The sequence below is a fragment of the Crocuta crocuta genome, unplaced genomic scaffold, assembly GCF_008692635.1.
Source record: "Crocuta crocuta isolate KB4526 unplaced genomic scaffold, BGI_CrCroc_1.0 scaffold101, whole genome shotgun sequence".
In the NCBI taxonomy this organism is placed as follows: Eukaryota; Metazoa; Chordata; class Mammalia; order Carnivora; family Hyaenidae; genus Crocuta; species Crocuta crocuta.
Window position 1 is genome coordinate 1721928 of NW_027527956.1, and position 22428 is coordinate 1744355.

At 41.2% G+C, this 22428-nt stretch overlaps 1 protein-coding gene across 1 annotated transcript in view; it reads left to right on the top strand.

Annotated features, from left to right (window-relative positions):
* Positions 1-22428, top strand: part of LOC144222221 (uncharacterized) — a 158345-nt gene that overhangs the window by 81156 nt on the left and 54761 nt on the right. The window contains exon 4 of the mRNA XM_077752731.1: positions 19546-19597. Within this exon, the coding sequence (XP_077608857.1) occupies positions 19546-19597 (52 nt within the window). The remainder of the gene's footprint in view (positions 1-19545; positions 19598-22428) is intronic.

Sequence of the window (22428 nt, forward strand, 5' to 3'; positions counted from 1 at the left end):
TGGCACAAATGTGCGTTTGGTGATCTGAAATATGTCGCCTCTCAAAGGCTGACAGATTGAAACCACTGACACTAGCCTTTGACTCGATTTTGTTTTCATGTATTCATTGATTCTGACCCTAAAAATGCTAAAGTTTGGTCTTTATGTGGCCGAGTAAATTTGACGTTAGCCTGGAGAAGTTTCTATCATGTGGACCAAGCCAGGAAGGCAATTATTTCTAGTCTCCTTGATGGCCAAAGAAAAATTGAAATTATAACTCTGATTTAGCTGGTTCCCTAATTATCTATGTCAAATCTTGTTTGTTTTCCCCAGAGCCTCACAGAGAATTCTTTAATAATTTTCTCTTTTAAATGTAAACTGGATAGTCTATAAATGAAATTGTGAGGACCTGGTATTTTGCAATTGATTTATGTATATATACAAGTGACAGAAATTGGAGAATTTAATAAAATACAACACTGAAAAAATAAAGTGACTTTTAAGAAGTCCATCACTCTGTGATATAAATATAAATCACAAATATGTTTTGGTAACCAATCTGTATTATAAGTGCTAGTTTTGGTGAATTAACTACCCTTTCTGTATTTTTTCTTAAGATGGCCCAATACTTTTTTTTTTTTGAGGCAAACATCCATAGATTGTATTAGATCACACAGTGGAATAGTATATGGTTCACAATATCAATTATGGTAGGTAATTATATTTGGAGACCTTTGGTAATACAAACGTGCTTGCTCCATTTAAAGATGCTAAAAACAGGAACTGTGAGTATAGTTCCTGCAGAGTGCTACGTGAGCCACTTGGTAATACGGGAGCTAGGGAGGTGACATCTGAGAACATCTGGGAGATGCTGAGTGAGTCTTAACTATAGGTAGACAAGAAAAGGTTCAACTGTAGGTTGATTTTTTAAGGTACGTGTGACGAACACATGTGCAGAGGGCCCTTGAACTACCATGCTCTCCCTTTCTGTCTTATTTGCAAGAAATAAGGAAGATAAAAAGGAGAAAATAAAACCATACTCGTGCTTTTACGAGAACTGGAAATTTCTCTCCATAAAAAAAAATGGAGCATGAGTAAGTGCAGCCTGGCAAGGGAGCTGGATGAATGTGCTTGCATGTGTGTTCCTGTGGATTTGTGCAGTGGTGCTGGGGTACGTGCACAGGGGTGGGGACTGATGCAAGAGACCAAAGTGAATAATTTTTGTGTGTGTGTTTACATTATTATTTATTTATTTTGAGAGGGAGAGAGAAAGAGAGAGAGAGAGAGAACATGAGCTGGGGAGGGGGAGAAAGAGAGAGGGAGAGGGGTGCATGGGTGGCATCTGACTTCCGTCATGATCTTGCCATTCATGCATTAGAGCCCCATGTTGGGCTCTGTGCTGACAGCTCAGAGCTTGGAGCCTGCCTCAGATTCTGTCTCCCTCCCTTACTGCCCCTCCTCCACTTGTGCTCTGTCTCTCAAAAATAAAAAATAAAAAAAAGAGAGAGGGAGACAGAGAACCCCAAGTAGGCTCTGCGCTGTCCGTGCAGAGCCCAACACGCAGCTCCATCCCATGAACCATGAGATCATGACCTGAGCTGAAATCGAGTTACATACTTAACCAAGCACCCCCATTGTGAATAATTTTTGAATAATTTTTATTGAAAATTGAATAGTTTTTAAAACATTTCTTCTAATTACTATATGAAGAGGAACCACTGATTATTTAGCATGTTTTTGGGGGTAAAAATGATAAGAGTGTAGACCACTGTTTTATATTGTGTAAAGCTAACACAGTGTAAAGCTAATTGCTATGTGGCGGAGACTTCAGGAATGGTATTGAGATAAGGAACAGACGCGAGAATTGCGCTGGTGGAGGCCAAGGCATGGGCCGTCATAACCACATGTGCTTGTCCCTGTCGGCAGATTGCCCACAGCATCGGTCCTTCCTCTGCGTCGTGGCTGTAGTGCTGTCAGCCTTTTGTGTTTCCTCTGATTGGGCTGTTGGACAGGTTGACTTCATTATGTTGTGTTTCTGACAGTGAACCTTAACCTTCATGTCTTCTCTATGGTATATAGGAGCTCCTAAAATATCTGTGCATGTGTAAGAGGTCAGGTTGGTGTGTGAATGTGTGCGCATGTGAGTGCGTGCACACACGTGTAGAGATGCTACTTTTCATTGGTGACCTTGCTTACTGTTTTACTGAGCAGTGAGAAGGGAATTTCCACAGGTCGCCATCATCCCGCTTGCACACTGCACGGGGCGGCACCCGTGGACCATGCCTTCCTCTTTACCGTGCTGAACTCTTTACCGTGCTGAACTGCCTCTGCTTCCGTCCCGGGCACTGCCCACTGCCTCCCTTGGCCTCTGCGGGAGGAGGCCCAAGCAGATGCTGCCCTTCCCTCCCACATCCCTTTGCTGGCTCCTCCCCTCCTGCAGAGTGGTGGCAAAGCTCTTATGGGGGCATGTGGCCCCCTGCACTCTATGGCCTTGTCCCCAGCTACTCGGTCCCTTGGGCCCTCTGCTCCAGAGACTGCCTTCTTGACTGTGTGTTGAGCCACGCCGATCCTGTGCCAAGCCTCTGTCAGTTTCAAGGTGTATGTGTTCATGGCGCCCTCTGCCTTGAATGACCCCTGCCCTTCTCCTCACCCACCCCGTAATTCCTCAGTGTTTGCTCGAAGGCCCTCTTCTAAGACCCATTTCACATCACTGTGTTTACAGTTGTAGCCTCCTGCCACTTCACATTACTCCTGGTTCTCACTCCATAGCCGCCATCACTGGCTACCACTGTAGGTGTTTTACTTAGTTTCTTGGACTCCAGCCTCCACCCCCAGCACCCATGCGGGCACAGGTCCCGGAAGCTCAGCTACAGTGGTCCTCTTCCTTCCGGTCACGACCCCCATGTCGGGGCGCCTGCAAAAGTTCTCTCATGCACAGGGCACCGGGTGGCTCAGTCAGCGAATGGTCTGACTCTCGGTTTTGGCTCAGGTCACGATCTCATGGTTTTGTGGGTTTGAGGCCCCCATTGGGCTCTGCGCCGACAGCGTGGAGCCTGCTTCAGATTCTCTCCCTCTTTCTCTCTACCCCTCCCTGACTCACGCTGTCTCCATCTCTCTCAAAATAAATAAGTCTTTAAAAAAAAGAGTTCTCTCACACACAAAAGGCGCTCAGTCAAGGTTTGCTGATTCAGAGAATTACACATTAGAGAAAAATTACTGGCTTTCCCCACGTGTGTATTTGGTGTGTTTTACATATTTTCTGTTTGTGTTTCATAGCTGGGAATAACTTCCCCCCTTTCCATGGTTCCTAAAAGACAGAATCAGGAATCCTTTAAGTAAAATAGAGGGAAATACCTTTATATTTATTACCTGTCATTTATTTTATGTTTTATTATCTACTAGGTATTCATAACCTAAAAATGTTTGCATTTTCTTGAAAAATTTCCTAAGCATTCTAGACACCCCCCCCCAACAAAATACAAATTCCCCAAGAAGCAACAATAAAAACACAACGCAAACAGAGGAGACGGGCCAGGAGGAGAAAAGCGCTTAGTTGGTCGTCCCGAGCAGGTAAGGAGCCCACTGGCCCCAGGCCTCCCAATCACTCCCTGTTGGTGGCATGGTGCTGAGGGCCATGTGGACAAGGACTCCGGCACGCGCCGTGGCAGCTCGTCCATGCAGCGTGGCAGGCACACTCCCAGGGGAGAGTGGGGGACAGGGGCATTGGCTCGCGGCGCTCACATGAACAGTGCCCAGTCCACCTGGCACCGCTCGTTGTCCCCCTGGAGGTGACGCCCATATGCGGAGCGGACAAGCCCCGGCAGCAGCAGCAAACTACAGAGCAGTGTGGTCCTTCTTCCTTCCTCTGCACTGGGTTCAGGAAGCGTCTTCAGCTCTCACAAGGGACAGCTGCAGGGATATTAATGCGAACAAGAGCAAACGTGTGTGTGGTTGGCACCGTGTGCAAGGTCTTGATGTGAGGCGTTACAGTTTGGATCCTCAGGATGACCAGTGTGTTTGTGGGAGGTGTTTTGGAGGCTGGTAGCTGGTGTATTAGGAATATGCAGGGGGCGCCGTGGTGGCTCAGCTGGTTGAGCATCTGACTTTGGCTCAGGTCAAGATCTTGTGGTTCGTGGGCTCGAGCCCCGCGTCAGATTCTGCTGACAGCTGGGAGCCTGGAGCTGCTTCAGATTCTGTGTCTCCCTCTCTCTCTGCCCCTCCCTCCCTTCCTTTTAAAAATAAACATAAAAAAATATGCAGATTATGACCTGCTGAATGAGGAGGGACAGGCCACCCACAGGGGGTTAGCAGGATCTGTGCTCCCACTTTGGGGAAGTGAAAACCCCAAACTCTGGACCAGACTCAGAGTGTGAGCCGGATTGTCATACTGTAAAGTGCCCACGCAGCAACTCAGAACAGCTGTTTTCCCATCATAGGGGAGTGCTGTTATTGTTCCCATTTTACAGATGAGGGGACCAGAGGCACTGGCCGGTTCAGAGACCTGCTCTTGTTTCTGCTTCTACTAGTCAGCGAAGGTGGGATTTGAACTCGAGCAGTCCAGCCGCAGCGTCTGTGCTCTGGACCTATGGAGTACATGGCCTCTTAAGGGAGCCTACCTTCTTCTGCCTTGCCTGGTCTTGCCCACTACCTCTGCACCGTTCATGCCTCTGGTGATGTGTCTATACGAGCATGGCCTCAAATTGGGCAGCTCAGCGTTCCTCACACCTCCCCCGACCCCCCGCTTCGGCATGCATCCTTTTCTCTCCGGATCTGGTTCTCAGACCTCACAGAAGGAAAGCACCAGCTAACTTAGACGTCGGTGAAGGACTCTTCCCTGCATGTCCTTTTCCCGACAGTGCCTTCGTTCCGAACAGGGGCTCTGCCTAGCCCCAGTTAAGGAGTGAGGCCCGGAGAGTTGTGCGTATATGATTTGGCTGCTTGCCAACCAAACATATTTAATATATGACCTGGTCTAAATATCCAGGTTCAGCTTGCATCGTCCGATCCGTTCTTGTCACCATCCAGAGCCTGGGGGTATTTCTGCGTCAGCTCCGTTGCTGGCAGGTGGATGGTGTTGGTGGGGTGTATTTTCAGCGACTCAGTTAATATAAAGATTCTGGGGGTCATTAATTTTAAAATCTTGGAAACCATTTGTGAGTATTACTCTCATGTGATAATACTCACAAGATCTAATCTTTATGTTTGATAACATGTTTGCTTTTCCTTTCACTGTATCAGAGGAGGCTAGGGACTAAATTGAACCTGTTACTTTGGCTCTGGGGAATATACTCTACATACTGAAAGAACGATAATGGGTATTTCCCCAGATCTAATACATTCGTGTGCGGAAGATTAACCACAGAATTTTCTGGAATGATTCCGTTCTGCCACTATAACAGGTAGAACTCCTGGGGGCAGCAGGATGCTGCTAAATTCTCAACCTTGGAAAAATGTTAATCTGTTTTCCACTGGGCGTCCAGGCAGGTGCTCATACCTGGTGTGGTGTCCGGTGGTGTTTCTTCCTCCCTCTGCAGTCTCCCAAGGAACTGGCCAGCATGGAAGACGCTATTGAAACAGCCATTGTCATGATAGACTACTGTGAATTTTTAATAGCTTTCAGATAGAATTGCTCTCCATTTTAAAGTATTCTGTAAGGCGAATGTCAAAATAAATTAAAATTTCAATCTTACCAAGCCTGCAGAGATGCTCCACTTTCTTACCCCCTTGTGACAATAAAGGAACATTTACTAACTGGAAATTTCTTTCCATTGTTCTGCCTGACCTTTTGAAGGCTCTGCTGTAATAATATGTTAAATTACAAAAACTGTGATCCTAAGTAAAAATTATGGATTTTTACATGGATTCATCTGAACTGTAATTGATTGTCTAACATGGAAACCATGCTATGTGAATTATTTGGCACAGTGCTAATATTGGCTAATTTAGAATGTAATTATAATCAGCACGGATCCTTTCAACTGCACTTATGAACTTAACCACAGTGGGAAAGCATATAGGACTCCCCACAGTGCAGAAATCACTGGGTTCTTCAGAAGACATATAGTCCAAGTTCTTAATTATATTCGGCTGGAGTTCTTTTTAATTTTATCTCACTAAAAATGAATGGATTTTAATATGACAAAGGTGATGCTCACGTTGTAAAGGAAGCACATTAAATAGAGTTTATAATACTCCCCACTGAGATGAGCTTTAGCATTTAAAATGAGAAAAGACTTTTCTTCATATTAAAAGTTTGATCAGTCCAAGTGATAACCAGAATAAAATTTAAATACCATCTTGATCGCATAAGCTTACCATATTTCAGATGTGTACTATACTCACCTATTTACACAGACTTTATAGCCTCCAGAAGAATTTATTTGCTGAAGTCCTAGGAAAACAAGATGCAAGCTTCCTACCCCAGGTCATGAGAAGTGAGTCATGAGTTTTCCATGACTTACCCAAAGAAACGGTGTTGGTGTTTCCTCCTCCAAGAGCAGCAGAAAGAGAAAATTCTGGTCTGGTGGAGATATTTTATACGTAGACAGGGGTGCCTGGGTGGCTCAGTCAGTCGAGTGTCCGACTCTTGATTTCTGCTCAGGTCATAATCTCACAGTTTGTGGAGATCAAGCCTCGCATCCGACTCTGAGCTGACCGCGCAGAGCCTGCTTGGGATTTTCTCTCTCTCCATCTCTCTCTGCCCCTCCCCCCACTCTATCTCAAAACAGATAAGTATTAAAGATTTTCTCTTCACCTCTGCCTCTCCTGCTCATGTATTCTCTCTCTCTCTCTCAAATAAAAAAAATAGATAACCCTAATATTCAGAAGCATTTCATATCCGGAAACATGGAAGTATATTTTCCTGACATGTGAAGTATACTAGAAACATTGGAACAGTGGAACTGACCTGCTGACAAAAAATAAACCGTTGGCAAAAATCTCTTGGCTCAAGTACAATTGAAGTTTTATAAAAATGAGAAACTTTGCTTTTTAGTATAAAAGCAGTGTTGTCGTGGGGCGCCTGGGTGGCTTAGTCGGGTAAGCGTCCGACTTTCGCTTAGGTCATGATCTCGCGGTTCGTGGGTTCGAGCCCCGCGTCGGGCTCTGTGCTGACTGCCAGCTCGGAGCCTGGAGCCTGTTTCAGAGTCTGTGACTCCCTCTCTCTCTCTGACCCTCCCCTGCTCATGCTGTCTCTCTCTCTCTCTCCTAGAAATAAATAAAAATATAAAAAAAAAAAAAGCAGTGTTGTCATGCCATGAATATGGTCCCTGCAAGGAGATGGACTGGGAAAGATAATTATTTGTTGAGGCTCCAAGATTGCTCTTGAAGGTTCTCAGAGGCAGGTGGGTTGGGTGCCAACAAGCTTTTGGGTGGTTGCTTGGAAGCCTTGGGGCCGGGAATCCTTTTAGAAGCTGCCTGCCTGGTTTTAACTCGCCCACAGCATGCATCAGAATACCTGGCAGCGTGTTGATACACAGAGTTTCTGGTTTAGGGTCTGAGAAATGATATTCCTCCAAAGTACCCATGTGATCCTGTTCATTTGCTCTGGGGACCCTGCTTTGAGAACCACTTCCCTAGGGCCATGGGGCCGCTGCCGTGCCTGGAGGAGAAGGGACTGCTCTGGAAAAGAACTCTTTTGGGGGCGCCTGGGTGGCTCAGTTGGTTGGGTGTCTGACTTTGGCTCAGGTCATGATCTCACGGTTTGTGGATTCGAGCCCCACACCGGGCTCTGTGCTGACAGCTAAGAGCCTGGAGCTGCTCTGGTCTGTGTCTCCCTCTCTCCCTGCCCCTCCCCCACTCATGCTCTGTTTCTGTTTCAGGAATATATAAACATAAAAAAAAATAAAAAAAAATAACTCTTTTGGTGTTCATGGTCTGTCAGTCGAGAATCCTGGCAGGGGATGGATCATGGCATGCAGCCTGCGCTAGCATCCCGTTCGTGTCCTCGTCTACAGGCTGGGCGTCACTGCAGGGCCACTCACCTCACGTGTCCGTGGGGGTGCTGCTGCAGTCCCCCCAGGGCTAATGGAGCCCCCATCTTGCAGCTGACTCAAGGCCCTTTCTCCGAAATCATCTTCATTCTCTCCTGCACCATCACGTTCTTGCTTTCTACACCAATATTCTGATTAGCAGTCATTGTGCTCTGTTTTCTCCCATCCCAAGAAAAGGGAAAATCACCCATAAACCTGGCAGCTCTCCAAATAATAAGCCATTTCTTTGGTACCATGCTTACCAAAACTCTTTAAAAATTTGATGTTAACTTTCTCTAATTCTTTATCTCCTGATTTGATAACTTATCTTTTTTCCGAAAAGTGTTCATTTCTGCCACTCCACTGAAATGACCTCCGTCAGTTCACCAGTAACCTTCCCCTCACCACAAACGTTGTAATCAACTTTGACTTCTCTGCTTGTCCTTGCAGAAGCATTGGGTACAGCCCATCACGCTGTCATTTTTGGAAGTACCTACATTGCCTGACTTCCAAAGAGCGTGGCCCGCTGGCCTTCTCTCTGGCTGTCCCTTCTGTTCCTGTAGGCTCGCAACTCCTCATCTCCCCAGGGATCCGTTCTCTCAGCCTCATTTCCTCCTCTGTCCACACTCACTGCCTGAGTGATGTCACTCGTTTCCATGCCATTCAGTATGATACAGACACACACAAATCCCATGCACATACATCTGGACCCCAACCCCACCCCCTACTCATTTGTAAGCATCAGACTACCTACTCATTTGTAGATGTCTAATAAGCATCTTACATGTAACCTGACCAAAACAGAATTCTTGATTTACTTCCTGCAGACCTGTTTTCCTCCACTGTTACTTCATTAGGGCATTACCACTGAGCTGAGGTGAAAGTCATAGAAGTTGTATGTGACTATTTTTACCATGCATTCTACATCCGACCCACCAGCAAGCTCTATAGCTCTACTTGCTGAACATATTCTAGGAGCACCTGGGGGGCTCAGTTGGTTAAGCATCTGACTCTTGGTTTTGGCTCAGGTCATGACCTCATAGTTTCTTGGGTTTGAGTACCAAGTCGGGCTCTGTGCTGACAATGTGGAGCCTGCTTGGGATTCTCTCTCTCCCTCTCTCTCTGCCCCTCCCCCACTCATGCTATCTCTGTCTCTCAAAAAGAAAGACAAGATAAATTCTAATGAAAACACATTTTTAATGTTAATTTATTTTGAGAAAGAGAGAGAGAGAGAGAGAGAGAGAGAGAGAAAGCATGCATGAGCCAGTGAGCAGGGAAAGGGCAGAGGGAGGGAGGAGAGAATCCCAAGCAGGCTTCACACTGTCAGCACAGAGCCTGACCTGGGGCTCGATCTTACACACTACGAGATCATGACCTGAGCCCAAATCAAGAGTCAGACACATTACCAGCTGAGCCACCCTGGTGCCCCTCAATATATATCCTAAATGTGACTACTTATGATCTTCAGGTCTGCCACCTTTGCTGAGCTATCATCATTTCATTCTGACTTCTTCAGTTGAAGGTTAACTTCTCCCCTTGCTTCTACATTGCGTGTTCCATAGCTAGTCTTCATACAAAAGCCAGAGTGGTGTTTTAAAGCTAAAAATTAAGATTGCTTTCCTTCCCTGTTCAAAATCCTTCAATGGGTTCTCATCACACTCAGAACAAAACCCGCGGTCCTGACTTAGCTGTAAGTTCTTCCATGGTACGGTTCCCGACGATGTGGCGGATCTCATCTCCTGGAACTTTCACACCTTTCTCCCTGTGTGCAAGCTCAGGGTTCTCCAGCATTTCCCGCTAGACGTTAGCTCTGTTTCCCTTCCGAGGCCTTCCCTCTTGCTCTTCTTCCGTAAATTCTCACTGGGTTTATTCCTGTTCTGCATTTTAGTGTCTGCATACAGGGTTCCTCCTCCGGAGCTGCCTTCTCCTCCGAGTCCCTGACAACCAGCCCAGTTGGCTTGAATTTTCTGTATAGGCCTTACTGTGTGGTGTTATGTGATACATTTATAATTCTGTTTCTTCACTGTCTGTTTTCCCACTAGACTGTGAGCTCTATGAGGACAGGAGCTCTATCTATCTTGTTTGCTATTTTATCTTTAGTTCATAGATGAGTCTGATACAAGAAGTGACTGATAAATAATTGTAGAATGACCGAATCCACTGATTGGAAATATGATTTCTCATATTTCATATTTTGTCAAAGATTTTTTCTATAATTACTATAGAACATTGCTAGTTTTTTTAAATGTTTGATTTTGAGAGAGAGAGAGAGACAGAGACAGAGTACAAGCAGTGGAGGGACAGAGGGAGAGAGGGAGACACAGAATCTGAAGCAGACTCCAGGCTCTGAGCTGTCAGCACAGAGCCCAAGCCCAACACAGGGCTTGAACTCATGGACTGTGAGATCATGACCTGAGCCATAGTTAGATGCTCAACCAACTGAGCCACTCAGGTGCCTTGAACATTGATAGTTTTGACTAATGGATAGGAACCAGTTTGAATTAGCAAATAGATTTTAAAAACTAAATCACACATTATTATTTTAAATATGTACAAGACTGTTTCAGTGTTTTGAAGTTGGATGTGGTAAAAACAATAAAAAAATACTTAAACCAGTGTCTTAAACCAGGTTAATAATACTCAGTCATTGATGAATTAATAACAGTGATTTTGTCTTAAGCATTATTGATTACCAAATGATAACTCCCTGACTCTTAAAAGTAGTAACATCTCCTACAGAGTAAATAATGACATTTCAACTTTACTTCAAATACTCATTTCTTATTCAGTTTTCAGTAAATAATTAAATTTTAAACTAAGTATGTATTGATTTTGTAAAATATACTAACTTCACCCAATTTGAAGTTTTAAATACTTGTCACATTTACAGGTGAAATGATACCTTATCTGAGATTTTCATCAAGCCATAGAGGTGGGAGAGCAGCGATGGAAGATTGTGGCAATGATTAGAAAAAGTTGAAACTGGGTAATAAATCCTGTCAGAGTGGTTAACACGAACAACCCAGTAAACAACAGGTGTCGGTGAGGATGTGGAGAAAGGGGAATGCTCTTGTAATATTGGTGGGAATGCAAACTGGTGCAGCCACTCTGGAAGACAGTATGGAGGTTCCTCAGAAAGTTAAAAATAGAACTACCCTATGATCCTTCAGTTGCACTATGAGGTATTTACCCAAAGGATAGAAAAATGATGACTTGAAGGGACACATGCCCCCCCAATGTTTATAGCTGCATTATCTGCGATAAGCAAACTATGGAGAGAGCCTTAATGTTTGTCACTTGATGAATAGATAAAGAAGATGTGGTATACATATATATATATAAATAAAACAGTATTACTCAGCTGTCAAAGAGAATAAAATCTTGCCATTTGCAACAACATGAATGAGGCTGGATGCAGTCAACATGGATGAGGTCTTCTGCTAAGTGAATTAAGTCAGAGAAAGACAAATACCACCTGATTTCACTCATGTGTAATTTAAGAAACAAAACAGATAAACGTAGGGGAAGGGAAAGAAGAGAGGGAAGCAAACTATGAGAGACTTAATTATAGAGAACAAAACTAAGGATTGTTAAGAAGGACACTTGTTGTGATGAGTCCTGAGTGTTGTATGTAAGCAATGAATCACTAAATTCAACTCCTGAAACCAACATTACACTATGTGTTAACTAACTAGAATTTAAATAAAAATTTGAGGGAAAAAAAAAAAAAAGAAACTGGGTGATAAGTAGTAGGGAATTCATTGCACTATTTATTCTCTATGTTTGTATTTGTTTTATATTTTCTAAATACTGTAGAAATATAAAAATTGTTTACTCAAATTTTGTCACCAAAAAACTGCTTAAGAGATATTGTCATGTTGACTTGAAACATTTTCAAAAAAGCCTTTATGAGGTTTGGGAGGTTTTATTTATTAAGTAAAGATGTGACAAGCAAAATTATTAAATATTCCTAATTGGTCCATTCAAGAACCAACCTCAGAAATTCTTTGATTCATACCAGTCATAATTTGATTCCTTTAGATTAATTTTTTAATGCACATATAAATGCACATTTCATACAATTTATAGATTTCATGTTTCTATCAAATTTTATTAGGTATGGGCCAGAGATGTATTAACTTAAACTCTAAATCCATTGAGTCTTGGATTAATCTCACATACCAACAGTGTTAAAAAACTGTACATACTGGTGGTACTGAAAACATGCTTTGTAAGGGTCATTACTTAAATATTTAATTGTAATGTTCTCATTAAATGATAAAAATCATTTTGTAGATTAAAAAAGGAGATCATTGTACTTAATTATCATATTAAGACCAACACCAGTATTGTTACCTGAGTGTCTGTTAAGTCTTCCCTTTTCCTCAGTGGCCTATCTCAAGTCTGTCAAATGAACACGATACTTGGCATTTACCAAGATTTTTTTTGCTAATTAAATGCCCGTGGATTGTCAAATGTGCAGTTATTGAACATTAGTGTGGTAGTTAGAAAAAATATAGCCCAACTGCCATGTAATCATCTCCAAGTTGTATACGGCATAAATATAAATTATTATATCCTTAGAGCTCTGAGGAAGGTTTTGAATATAAACACCTTGAGACTTTTAAAAGGCACTGTGCACACATGATCATAAGAACCTCTGAATATTGAATATCGAGGTTTCACAGAGAATGAGGATAAATAGCATTGAACTTCACTGTAGGTTTGATGTTAAAAATTGATGTAATCCGATAGAACAGAAGCACTGCATGTACTCAGTCACACAGAAGGCAACTTGCTCAGCTCTGATATCCATCAGCTCAGTGACTCTCAGAAAGTGACTTGATGGTTATATGCCTGAGACTGTGACCTACGGAATGAGGAAGATACTAACTCATAGCTTAGTGCTTAGTCATTTTATCTGGAACAGGTTTTTATTTCTTTATCACTGATACAGTTTCTATGTGTCATATTGTTAATACATTATCCTTGATAATAGCAAGCATGGTAACAAATATGCTTGTTTTGTTATTAAAAATAGACATTCTGAAACTTAATAAATGCATGCTAAAAGTTCTATTTTTTAGGGGTGCCTGAGTGGCTCAGTCGGTTAAGCATCTGACTTTGGCTCAGGTCATGATCTTACGGTTCATGAGATCAAGTCGCGCGTGGGGCTCTGTGCTGACAGCTCAGAGTCTGGAGCCTGCTTTGGATTCTGTGTCTCCTTCACTTTCTGTTCCTCCTCCACTTACACTCTGTCTTTCTCTGTCTCTCAAACATAAATAAATGCTAAAAACATTTTTTTTAATTCTATTTTTTATATTCTCTGCTTCTTTTGCAATTAGAAGAAACAGAAGATTGAGGTAATTCTTCAACTAAAAGTAATAGCCAAATGATTTAATAAAGATTAGATAAGTCAGAAAGTAAGTTATCTGAGGGTGAATTATTGTGATTTGTATCTGCAGGGACAAAAGTAGGTACTTAGGAAAGCTTGTTAATGGAGACAGATTAAGGATGGCTGCAGTCTCTGACATTTCTCTTGAGAGGTGGGACCTGTGTCTCCTTCCCTTGAAGAGAGATGCACCACGTAATTGCTTTGACCAGTTCTTAAGAGAATGTCAGCTTCACCTTCTGTTTCTTGGAACAGTCTTTCTGGGATCCCTGAGCCACTGTGTAACTAGTGTGAACGTTCTGACACTGCCAGAAGGGTGCAATCACCTGTAGGTCCTTCAACTGACAGTCATGGCTGAGCCCAGACTTCTGACCATTCCCGCCATTAATTGCAAGGTCCATGCATGTGCGTGGGGGTGTGTTGTTGTTGCTGCCGCTGTGTACCAGCAAGTGACTTCAGGCACCAGTCCATGTGGAGTGTAACAGTCACCCACCTGAACCCTGATCTCATAAAACAAACGGGTAGACTTAAGCCAATAAGTTATGGGAGGGATTTATTGGGTAGAAATAAGCAAGATTGGTTCCCTAAAAATTACTTGCAATGAAGAAACAAGTCAAAAAGCAAAAAATGATGCTAAGAATACCCCCAAAGGCAATCTTTCTGTTGCCCTTATTAGATCACTCTCGTTAGTATTACTGAGTCTGAACATTGGGTCAAAGAGCTAATATTTGAAATAAGATAGAATTCATTCATTTTATTTTAGACACATATTTATTTCTCCTTGTCAAAATATCTGTAAAATCTGGGGAAAAATCTGTAAATTCTGATTGCCTTTGTTAAAAATGTTTCTACCTCTTCAAAGATCATCGTGTATTAGCAGATTCAGATATAAGGTAGATGAAGAGGATTCCCATCAATGAATATGCATTAAACCCATTTAGGAGTAAAGCATGTACTTGTAAACGTTTAAGTTGCTAATTTTAAGAAAAGTGAAAAGTTGAATTCTAGAGCTAGAATGTGTAATTTTTTTTCACAAGGCTCATATTCTAACACCATTTGACAAGAATGCTATAGCAGCCTTGTTGCCTCATGTGGCCTTTGGTGTCCATGAGATTGGCGCTCTTCAAAATGAGCACTGTGAAAGAAATCCTTTCTGGGAGGAGTTGCGCTTGCAGGAGAGGGATGGTGTGCTGAAGAGCTAATGATGTCTTTCAGAAATTGCTAACCAAATTTTGTGCTTCCAGAACAGTGTGAAAGAAACATTCTTGTTTATAAAGGAAAGCTTGTAAAGTATTGCTCTGTCAGAAACATTTGTTGTTCTAAAGCTTCTACATTATTAATAAAACCAAGTTGCAGTGTGTGACTCAATGCTTATAAAAGCGTCTCCGTGAACAAGTTTAGAGATATTCTTCGTTCTAACTTAAAAGTCATTGTAGAGATTCTTTATTTTGTTTTGTTTTTCCTTCTTATGTTCCTGCCTGCTAATCTTTTGGCTGTTTTTTTGTTCTTCGCCATATGTACGAGAGGGTGGTCAGGGAGAATCCAGAGGGTAAAACACAAAGCAATTAATTTAGTTTTTCTGCTAAAACAGTTTCAGTGGCGTTTAGTGCTGAAATTGACAACAGTGAGAGCTCTCAATTGCTTTCTTATTTCACTTATCTGTATGGCAGTACTTACTTAATTATATTTCTCTTTAATTTCATGGATTTATTAACAAACCACTTGTAATCAGCGCACAATGGATTATGTGGCTCTATATTGTATAATTCCTGTCTAACATGGTATCTTCATCACAGTGGATACTTAGTTATATATTCTGGATAAGATTGTTAAAATCACCAGCAGCTTTTGTTAAAATGTTTCACAATTTCCAAAGGAGAAGCAACATATGAAATGTTTTTTTTCTTCACAGCTTTACTGAGATATAATTGACTTATAACATCATGTGAATTTAAGGCCTACAACATGTTAATTTGATACACTTATATATTGCAGTATGATCTCCAACATAGTGTTAGCGACACTTCCATCATATCATATAATTACCATTTCTTTTTTTGTAGTGAGAACAATTAAGATCTACTCTCTTAGCAAGTCTCAAATATAAACTACAGTGTTATTAGTTATAATCACCTATGGTGTATATTAGATCCCCTGAACTTACTGGTCTGAAAAGTTCTAGCTTGACCAACATGTCTCCGTTTCCCTTACTCCACAGCCTCTGTTTTCTATGCATTTGGTTTTTTAAAATTTATGTATTTTTGACAGAGGGTGAGGGGGAGAGAGACAGAGAGGGAGAGATTGTGAGCATGAGCAGAGGAGGGGCAGAGAGGAAGAGAGAATCTCATGCAGGCTCTATGCTTACAGTGTGGACATGAACCTCAAACTCAGAACCATGAGATCATGACTTGAGCCAAAATCAAGAGTCGGACACTTAACTAATTGAGCTATGCAGATGCCCCCACATTTGGATTTTTTAGATTCCACATACAATTGGTATCAGTATCAGCCTCTCTTCTGACCTTTGCACTTAGTATAATGCCCTCATAATCCACCCATGTTGTCACAAATGGCAGAATTTCCTTCTTTTTTATTATCTATCTATCTATCCATCATCTGTCATCTATCTATCTATCTATCTATCTATCTATCTATCTATCTATCTATCTATCTATGTCTTCTCTATCTATTCATCCATTGAGAGACACTAAGATTGCTTCCATATCTTGACTATGGTGAGTAATGGTGCAGTGAACATGAAGAGTGCAAATACCTCTTTGAGATCCTGTTTTCATTTCCCTTGGATATATACCTGGAAGTTGGATTGCTGGATGTTTCACCAGTAGTGCAGAAGGGTTCAATGTTTCCTTGTTGATTTTTTTGTCTGGATGATCCGTCCATTGCTGAAGTGGGGTCTTGAAGTCCCCTACTATTATCATAGTGTTGTCGATTTCTCTTTTCAGATCTGATACCATTTACTTAATATATTTAGGTGGTTTGATGTTGGGCACAGAGGTGTTTATGATTGTCAGATCTAGATGAATTGACTACTTTATGATTGTATAATGACCTTCTTTGTCTCTTGTTGCTATTTTTGGCTTAAAGTCTACTTTGTCTGTTGTAAATATAGCTAGCCCTACTTTATTTTGGGTTCTGCTTGCATGGAGTATTTTTTTCCATGCCTTCACTATGAATTCATATGGATCCTTGAAACTGATAGGAATCCCTATAGGCAGCAGAGAGTTCATTTGGCAACTGTGAACCTTTTGACTGGAGAATTCAGTCCATTTACATTTAGAGTAACTATTGCTATGTGAGCACTTACTAATGCCATCTTATTGTTTTCTGGCTATTGCATAATTCCCTTATTCTTTTCCTTTTCTCTTGTTGCTTCTTTTGTGAATTAATGATTTTATATCATGGTTTTCTTTGATTCTCTTCTCTTTATCATTTTTGAAAGTACTGTAGATTTTTGTTTTCTGGTTACCATGAGGAGTACATGAAATATTTTATAGTTATAGTAGTATATTTTGTGCTGCTAACTTTAATTGCATAAAAGAACTCTACTCCCTTTTATGTTTTTGATGTCACAATTCAGCTATTTTTATATTGCATCCATTAATAAATTATCATAGCTATAGTTATTTTTAATGTTCTTGTCCTTTAAACTTTATAAAAGTTTAAGTAGAATTCAGTGGTTAACATCCAACCATATTACAGTATTAGAGTATTCTGAATTTGACTCCACACTTACCCTTATCAGTGTGTTGTATATTGTCCTATGTTTTCATGTTACTAATTAGCAGCCTTTCATTTCAGCTTGAAAAACACCTTTCAGCATTTATTTTAAGGCTGGTCTTGTGGAAAACTCCTCAGCTTTTATTTCTCTGGGAACCTGGTTGGCCAAATTTCAACCAACTTTCTTCATTCCTTGTTGGCAGTTNATATATTATCCCACTCTCTCCTGGCCTGTAAGGTTTCTGCTGAGAAATTGCTGATAGTCTTATGAGGATTTTCTGTAAGTTACAAACATTTTTTTCTCAGGGTGACTTTAGGGCTCTCCCTTTGTCTGATTTTTGACAGTTTTACTGTAATATGCTTTGGAGAGGATCTCAAGTTAATTTTCCTTGGCGACCTATGAACATTATGAACTGGAATATACATTTCTCCCTAGATTTGGGAAGTTCATAGCCATTATTTCTTTAAATCACCCCCTGCCCTTTTTCTTTCTCTTCTCTTTTCGGGATTCAGATAATTCAGAGTGTCTCTTTTGGTTGTGTAGCATAGATCATGTAGATTTCCTTCAACTCTTTTCATTACTTCTCCATATTTCTCCTCTGACTGTCAGAGTCCCTGTCGTCAGTCTCACAGATTCTTTCTTTTGCTGAATTAAGTCTGCTGTTAAAACTCTTTATTACAGGGGCACCTGGGTGATTCACTTGGTTGTTGAGCATCTGACATTGGCTCAGGTCATGATCTCATGGTTTCCGTTGGTTTGGACCCACATTGGGCTGCTTGGGATTCTCTTTTCTCTCTCTCTGACTCTTCCCCACATGTGCTTTCTCTCTCAAAATAAATTAATAAAATGTAAAAAACCATCTTTATTACAATTTTCATTTCATTCATTTTATTCTTCAGCTCCAGAATTTCTGTTCGGTTATTTTTTTGTGTGTGTTTTCTGTCTCTTTGTTAAACTTCTCATTTTGTTTGTTTTTTTTTTTTCTGATTTTTCTTATTTCATTGAATGGTCTCTTTATGTTTTCTTCTAGCTCATTAAGTTTCCTTTAAAAAGCTATTTTGAGGGGCGCCTGGGTGGCTTAGTCGGTTAAGCATCCGAGTTTCACTTAGGTCATGATCTTGCGGTTTGTGGGTTCGAGCCCCGTGTCGGGCTCTGTGCTGACTGCCAGCTCAGAGCCTGGAGCCTGTTTCAGTCTGTGACTCCCTCTCTCTCTGACCCTCCCCTGCTCACGCTGTCTCTCTCTCTGTCTCCTAGAAATAAATAAAACATTTAAAAAAAAAAAGCTATTTTGAATTCTTTTTTGGTAAATTATAAATCTCCATGTTTTTGGGTTCAGTTACTAGGAGATTATTTCTATACTTTTGTGAGATTGTGCTTTCATTTTTCCTTGATTTTTCATGTTCCCTGAAGTTTTGCTTTACACTCTTTGCATTTGAAGTACCCGCCACCTCCTGCAGAGTCTTTCCTGGTTCAGAAGAGAGGTACCTCTGTAGGCCCTGCTGGGGATTCTGAGGCTGTGGATACACCTGCTCTGTCTTCTTGCTCCTTCTTGGGGCAGAATTCTTAATATGTATGTNCTATTTTGAATTCTTTTTTGGGTAAATTATAAATCTCCATGTTTTTGGGTTCAGTTACTAGGAGATTATTTCTATACTTTTGTGAGATTGTGCTTTCATTTTTCCTTGATTTTTCATGTTCCCTGAAGTTTTGCTTTACACTCTTTGCATTTGAAGTACCCGCCACCTCCTGCAGAGTCTTTCCTGGTTCAGAAGAGAGGTACCTCTGTAGGCCCTGCTGGGGATTCTGAGGCTGTGGATACACCTGCTCTGTCTTCTTGCTCCTTCTTGGGGCAGAATTCTTAATATGTATGTCTTCCCCAGATCTTGCAACACGCCAGGCTAAGCGCTCACAGTCCCTCTCTGTTTTCCCAAAGGAGGCACTAATCTCAAGTTCATGGTCTCTCCCTGACCTACAGATTTGGGTGTGCTTTCTGCCCTTGCTTACCAGTCCTCTGCCAAAGCCTGTGCAGGCGAGGCATGTGGCATTGGAGGTGCTCGGGTGACGGTTGGGGCTAGTCACAAGTGATACATTTGCAGTGGCTCATGGGTAGGCTTCGTGATGGAAAATGTGAGGCAGATAATAGGATCTGTCCTTTTAATGTCCTCTGAGAGTGAGTCTATATGCTGTTCTTTCTGTTTCTTCCCAACTCCTCACGATTCAATTCTTTTGATGCTGTGAGAGAAAAACGAGAGTCTTCGGCAGGATCTCACACAGCTGGGGAAGCGGCTGCTCACTCACAGCCTCTCCTTTTCCCACAGGAGAAATCACACACGGAGAAACATTGCTCTTGCCCCTGATCTCTGCAGACATCAGGGATGGGTGACATGGTGAGAGTCAAACTGATCAGACTGTTCCTCTTTCCCACCTCATCGTGTTCATACTGCTATTTTTTTTTTTTTTTTTAGACCCAGTGGGGTGCTGGAGCTTGTCTTCTAGAAACCTGGACCTTACCCCTGGGTGAGTCTGAATCAGTATTCTCAAGGGGCTCCTGGACCATGACTAAGAGGGCCTGGAGACAGTTAATGGGCCACTGCAGGGTCCACAGCCAGGATGCGGTCTGTCTGCCTGTTTCCAGGCACATGGGTGGGTGAGATTCCTCCTGGGTCCCTATGTGTATGGTATTGGATTCCACAAATCCCTCAAATGCACCTTCTGACCAAGGATGGATGCCGAAATTTTGTTTTTTGGTGGGGACAGATGAAACAAGGGACATCTGCTGCTGCCAGGATGCTGACATGACTCTCTGAGATGTTAGTGACATGTAAACACCCTTCCAGCAAACTTATCTACAGTGTAGCAAAGAGAATTTAAGGATATTAATTTCAAAGATATAGGCGTAGGAATTACAGTTTCAAGACTTTTCAGAAAAGATAATTTGATAAAAAATCTGAAAATTCAGAAGTGTGAATTGTTCTTTAGAAAGTAGTGACTGCTTGACAAATGTAGATTTTTATTATTATTGATGTTTTGAGAAAACATCGGCGCTGAAGAGCCTGACGTGAGAAATGTCATAAGCTTTTCACATGCCCAGTTCTTTTGTCACAAAGTATTATCAGATTTTCTGCTTAGAAAATGTTTTTTGGCTGAAATAGACTAAAATCTGTCTTGGATGTAGGCACTTTGGAAAAGTGACAGGGAGTTTTCAAACCTCTCTTTGAAAATACGTATTTACATTGAGATACAATAATACACTAACTGTGGTGACACAGGAAACACAAGTAGTTTAATTAGTTTTAACTTTTCAAAAATGTTTTGGTCATTTTGTTGGTATAGCTTTTTATCTGAAAAATAACGGATGCTCATATGAAGACAAAAATAATGGAATGCAATTGAGAGATAGATACCTTTTCTCTTCAATACAATATTTTAGTGATGAACTAGGAAATGCTAGTAAGAAGAGTCACTCTGTAAGAGTAATGTCCAGTAGCTCTTCTGTCAAACTTGAGGTGAAATATCTCAGCCGATGATAACTGACTGAATCCCCAATTTCACATGCCTCTCAAATCTTAATATTTTAAACTATACCTCTAGGAAGTTAATATATCCCAGTAAAAGTCTTTTGCTTTTATTTAAAAATTTTATTAGCTTTTGTCATGGTGACATATACATAACACGAAACATACAGTTTTAACCATTCTTTAGTATATAGTTCAGTTGAATGAAGGATATTCACATTGTTGTACAACCTTCAACTCTGTCTGTTTCTGGAACATCTTTATCTTACCAAACTGACTTTGTTCCAGCTAAGCAATTACTGTCCATTCACCTGTCCATGGACACTTGACTGTTTCCGCCTTTTGGCTATTATAAATATGCTGCTACAAACATGGGTGTGCAAATGTCTGGGTGAGTCCCTGCTTTAAATTATTTTGGGTATATATCCGGAAATGAGATTGCTAAATCATATGGTAATTCTCTGTTTAATTTTTTGAGGGAACTCCATATTCTTTTCCACATGCGCCATTTTACATTCCCATCAGTAATGTACAGGGTTCTAATTTCTCCACATCCTTGCCAACACTTGTGCTTTTTAAAAAAATTTTTTTAAATTTTATTATTTTTAAATATTAGTCATTCTAACAGATGTGAGGTAATATTGTAGTTTTGGTTTGCATTTCTCTTATGATTAGTGATGTTGAACATCTTATGTATGTTTATTGGCTATGCCTATGTCTTCTTTAGAAAAATGTCTGTTCAAGTCCTTTGCCCACTTTTTAATCAAGGTGTTTGTTTTCTGTTGTTTGGTTATAGGAGTTCTTTACATATTCTGGATATTAATCTGTTTTCAGATTATAATTTGCAAATATTTTCTCCTGTTCCTTGGGTTGCCTTTTCACTGTGTTGATAGTGTGCTTTGATATGCCAACATTTAAATTTTGATGAAATCTAACTTATCTATTTTTTCATTTGTTTTCTTTGGTTTTGGTGTCAGAGCCAAGAAATCATTGCCAAATCCAGTGTTATGAAGCTTTTCCCGTATGTTTTCTTTCTTTCTTTCTTTTTTTTTTTTTAACATTCATAAGCTTAATCCATGCCAATAATAAAATCGCATTACATTTCTCAGAAAATAAATGTTCCCGTTTATATCCAGAAGACAGACTATGTGGGCCTAACCTGGGCCCAGGAGGGGTCATACACAGACAGGTAGTGGAGGAAGGGCTGTCCCTCCCATCAAGGACAGAGGACGGTGGCAGGGGAGCGGCCTGCTGGCCAGGTGGGTGGGCAGACCAGCAGATAGTCACATGGACAGACTGGACTAGAGGCCAGGCACTGGGCACTACTGACCCTGCGATTTCAAAGGTGCCCTTGAGCTGCCCCTGCTCATAGTCCATCTGATGTGAGATCATGTCCTTTAGGAAGAAATTGTTTCCCTGTGTTTTCTTCTAACAGTTTTATGGTTAGGTTTTGTCTTTAGCTCTTTGATCCATTTGAGTTAAGTTTTGTGTAGGGTGTGTGATCAGGGTTCATTATTCTGCACGTGGTTACTTAGGTTTCCCAACACAGTTGAAGACTGTCCTCTCCCCATTGAATGGTTTGGGCGCCCTTGACTAAAATCATTTGTCTATATATGTGAGGGATTATTTTTCTGTATTATTCCAGCAGACTTTAGGTCTTTCTTTACACCACTATTACACTGTTTGATTACAGGATCTTTGCAGTAAGTTTTGAATCAGCAAGCATGAGACGCTCCCCTCTCCCCACCGCCAACATTTTTTTTTTTATTAATTTTTGAGAGAGAGTAACACACACACACACACACACACACACACACACACACACACAAACAC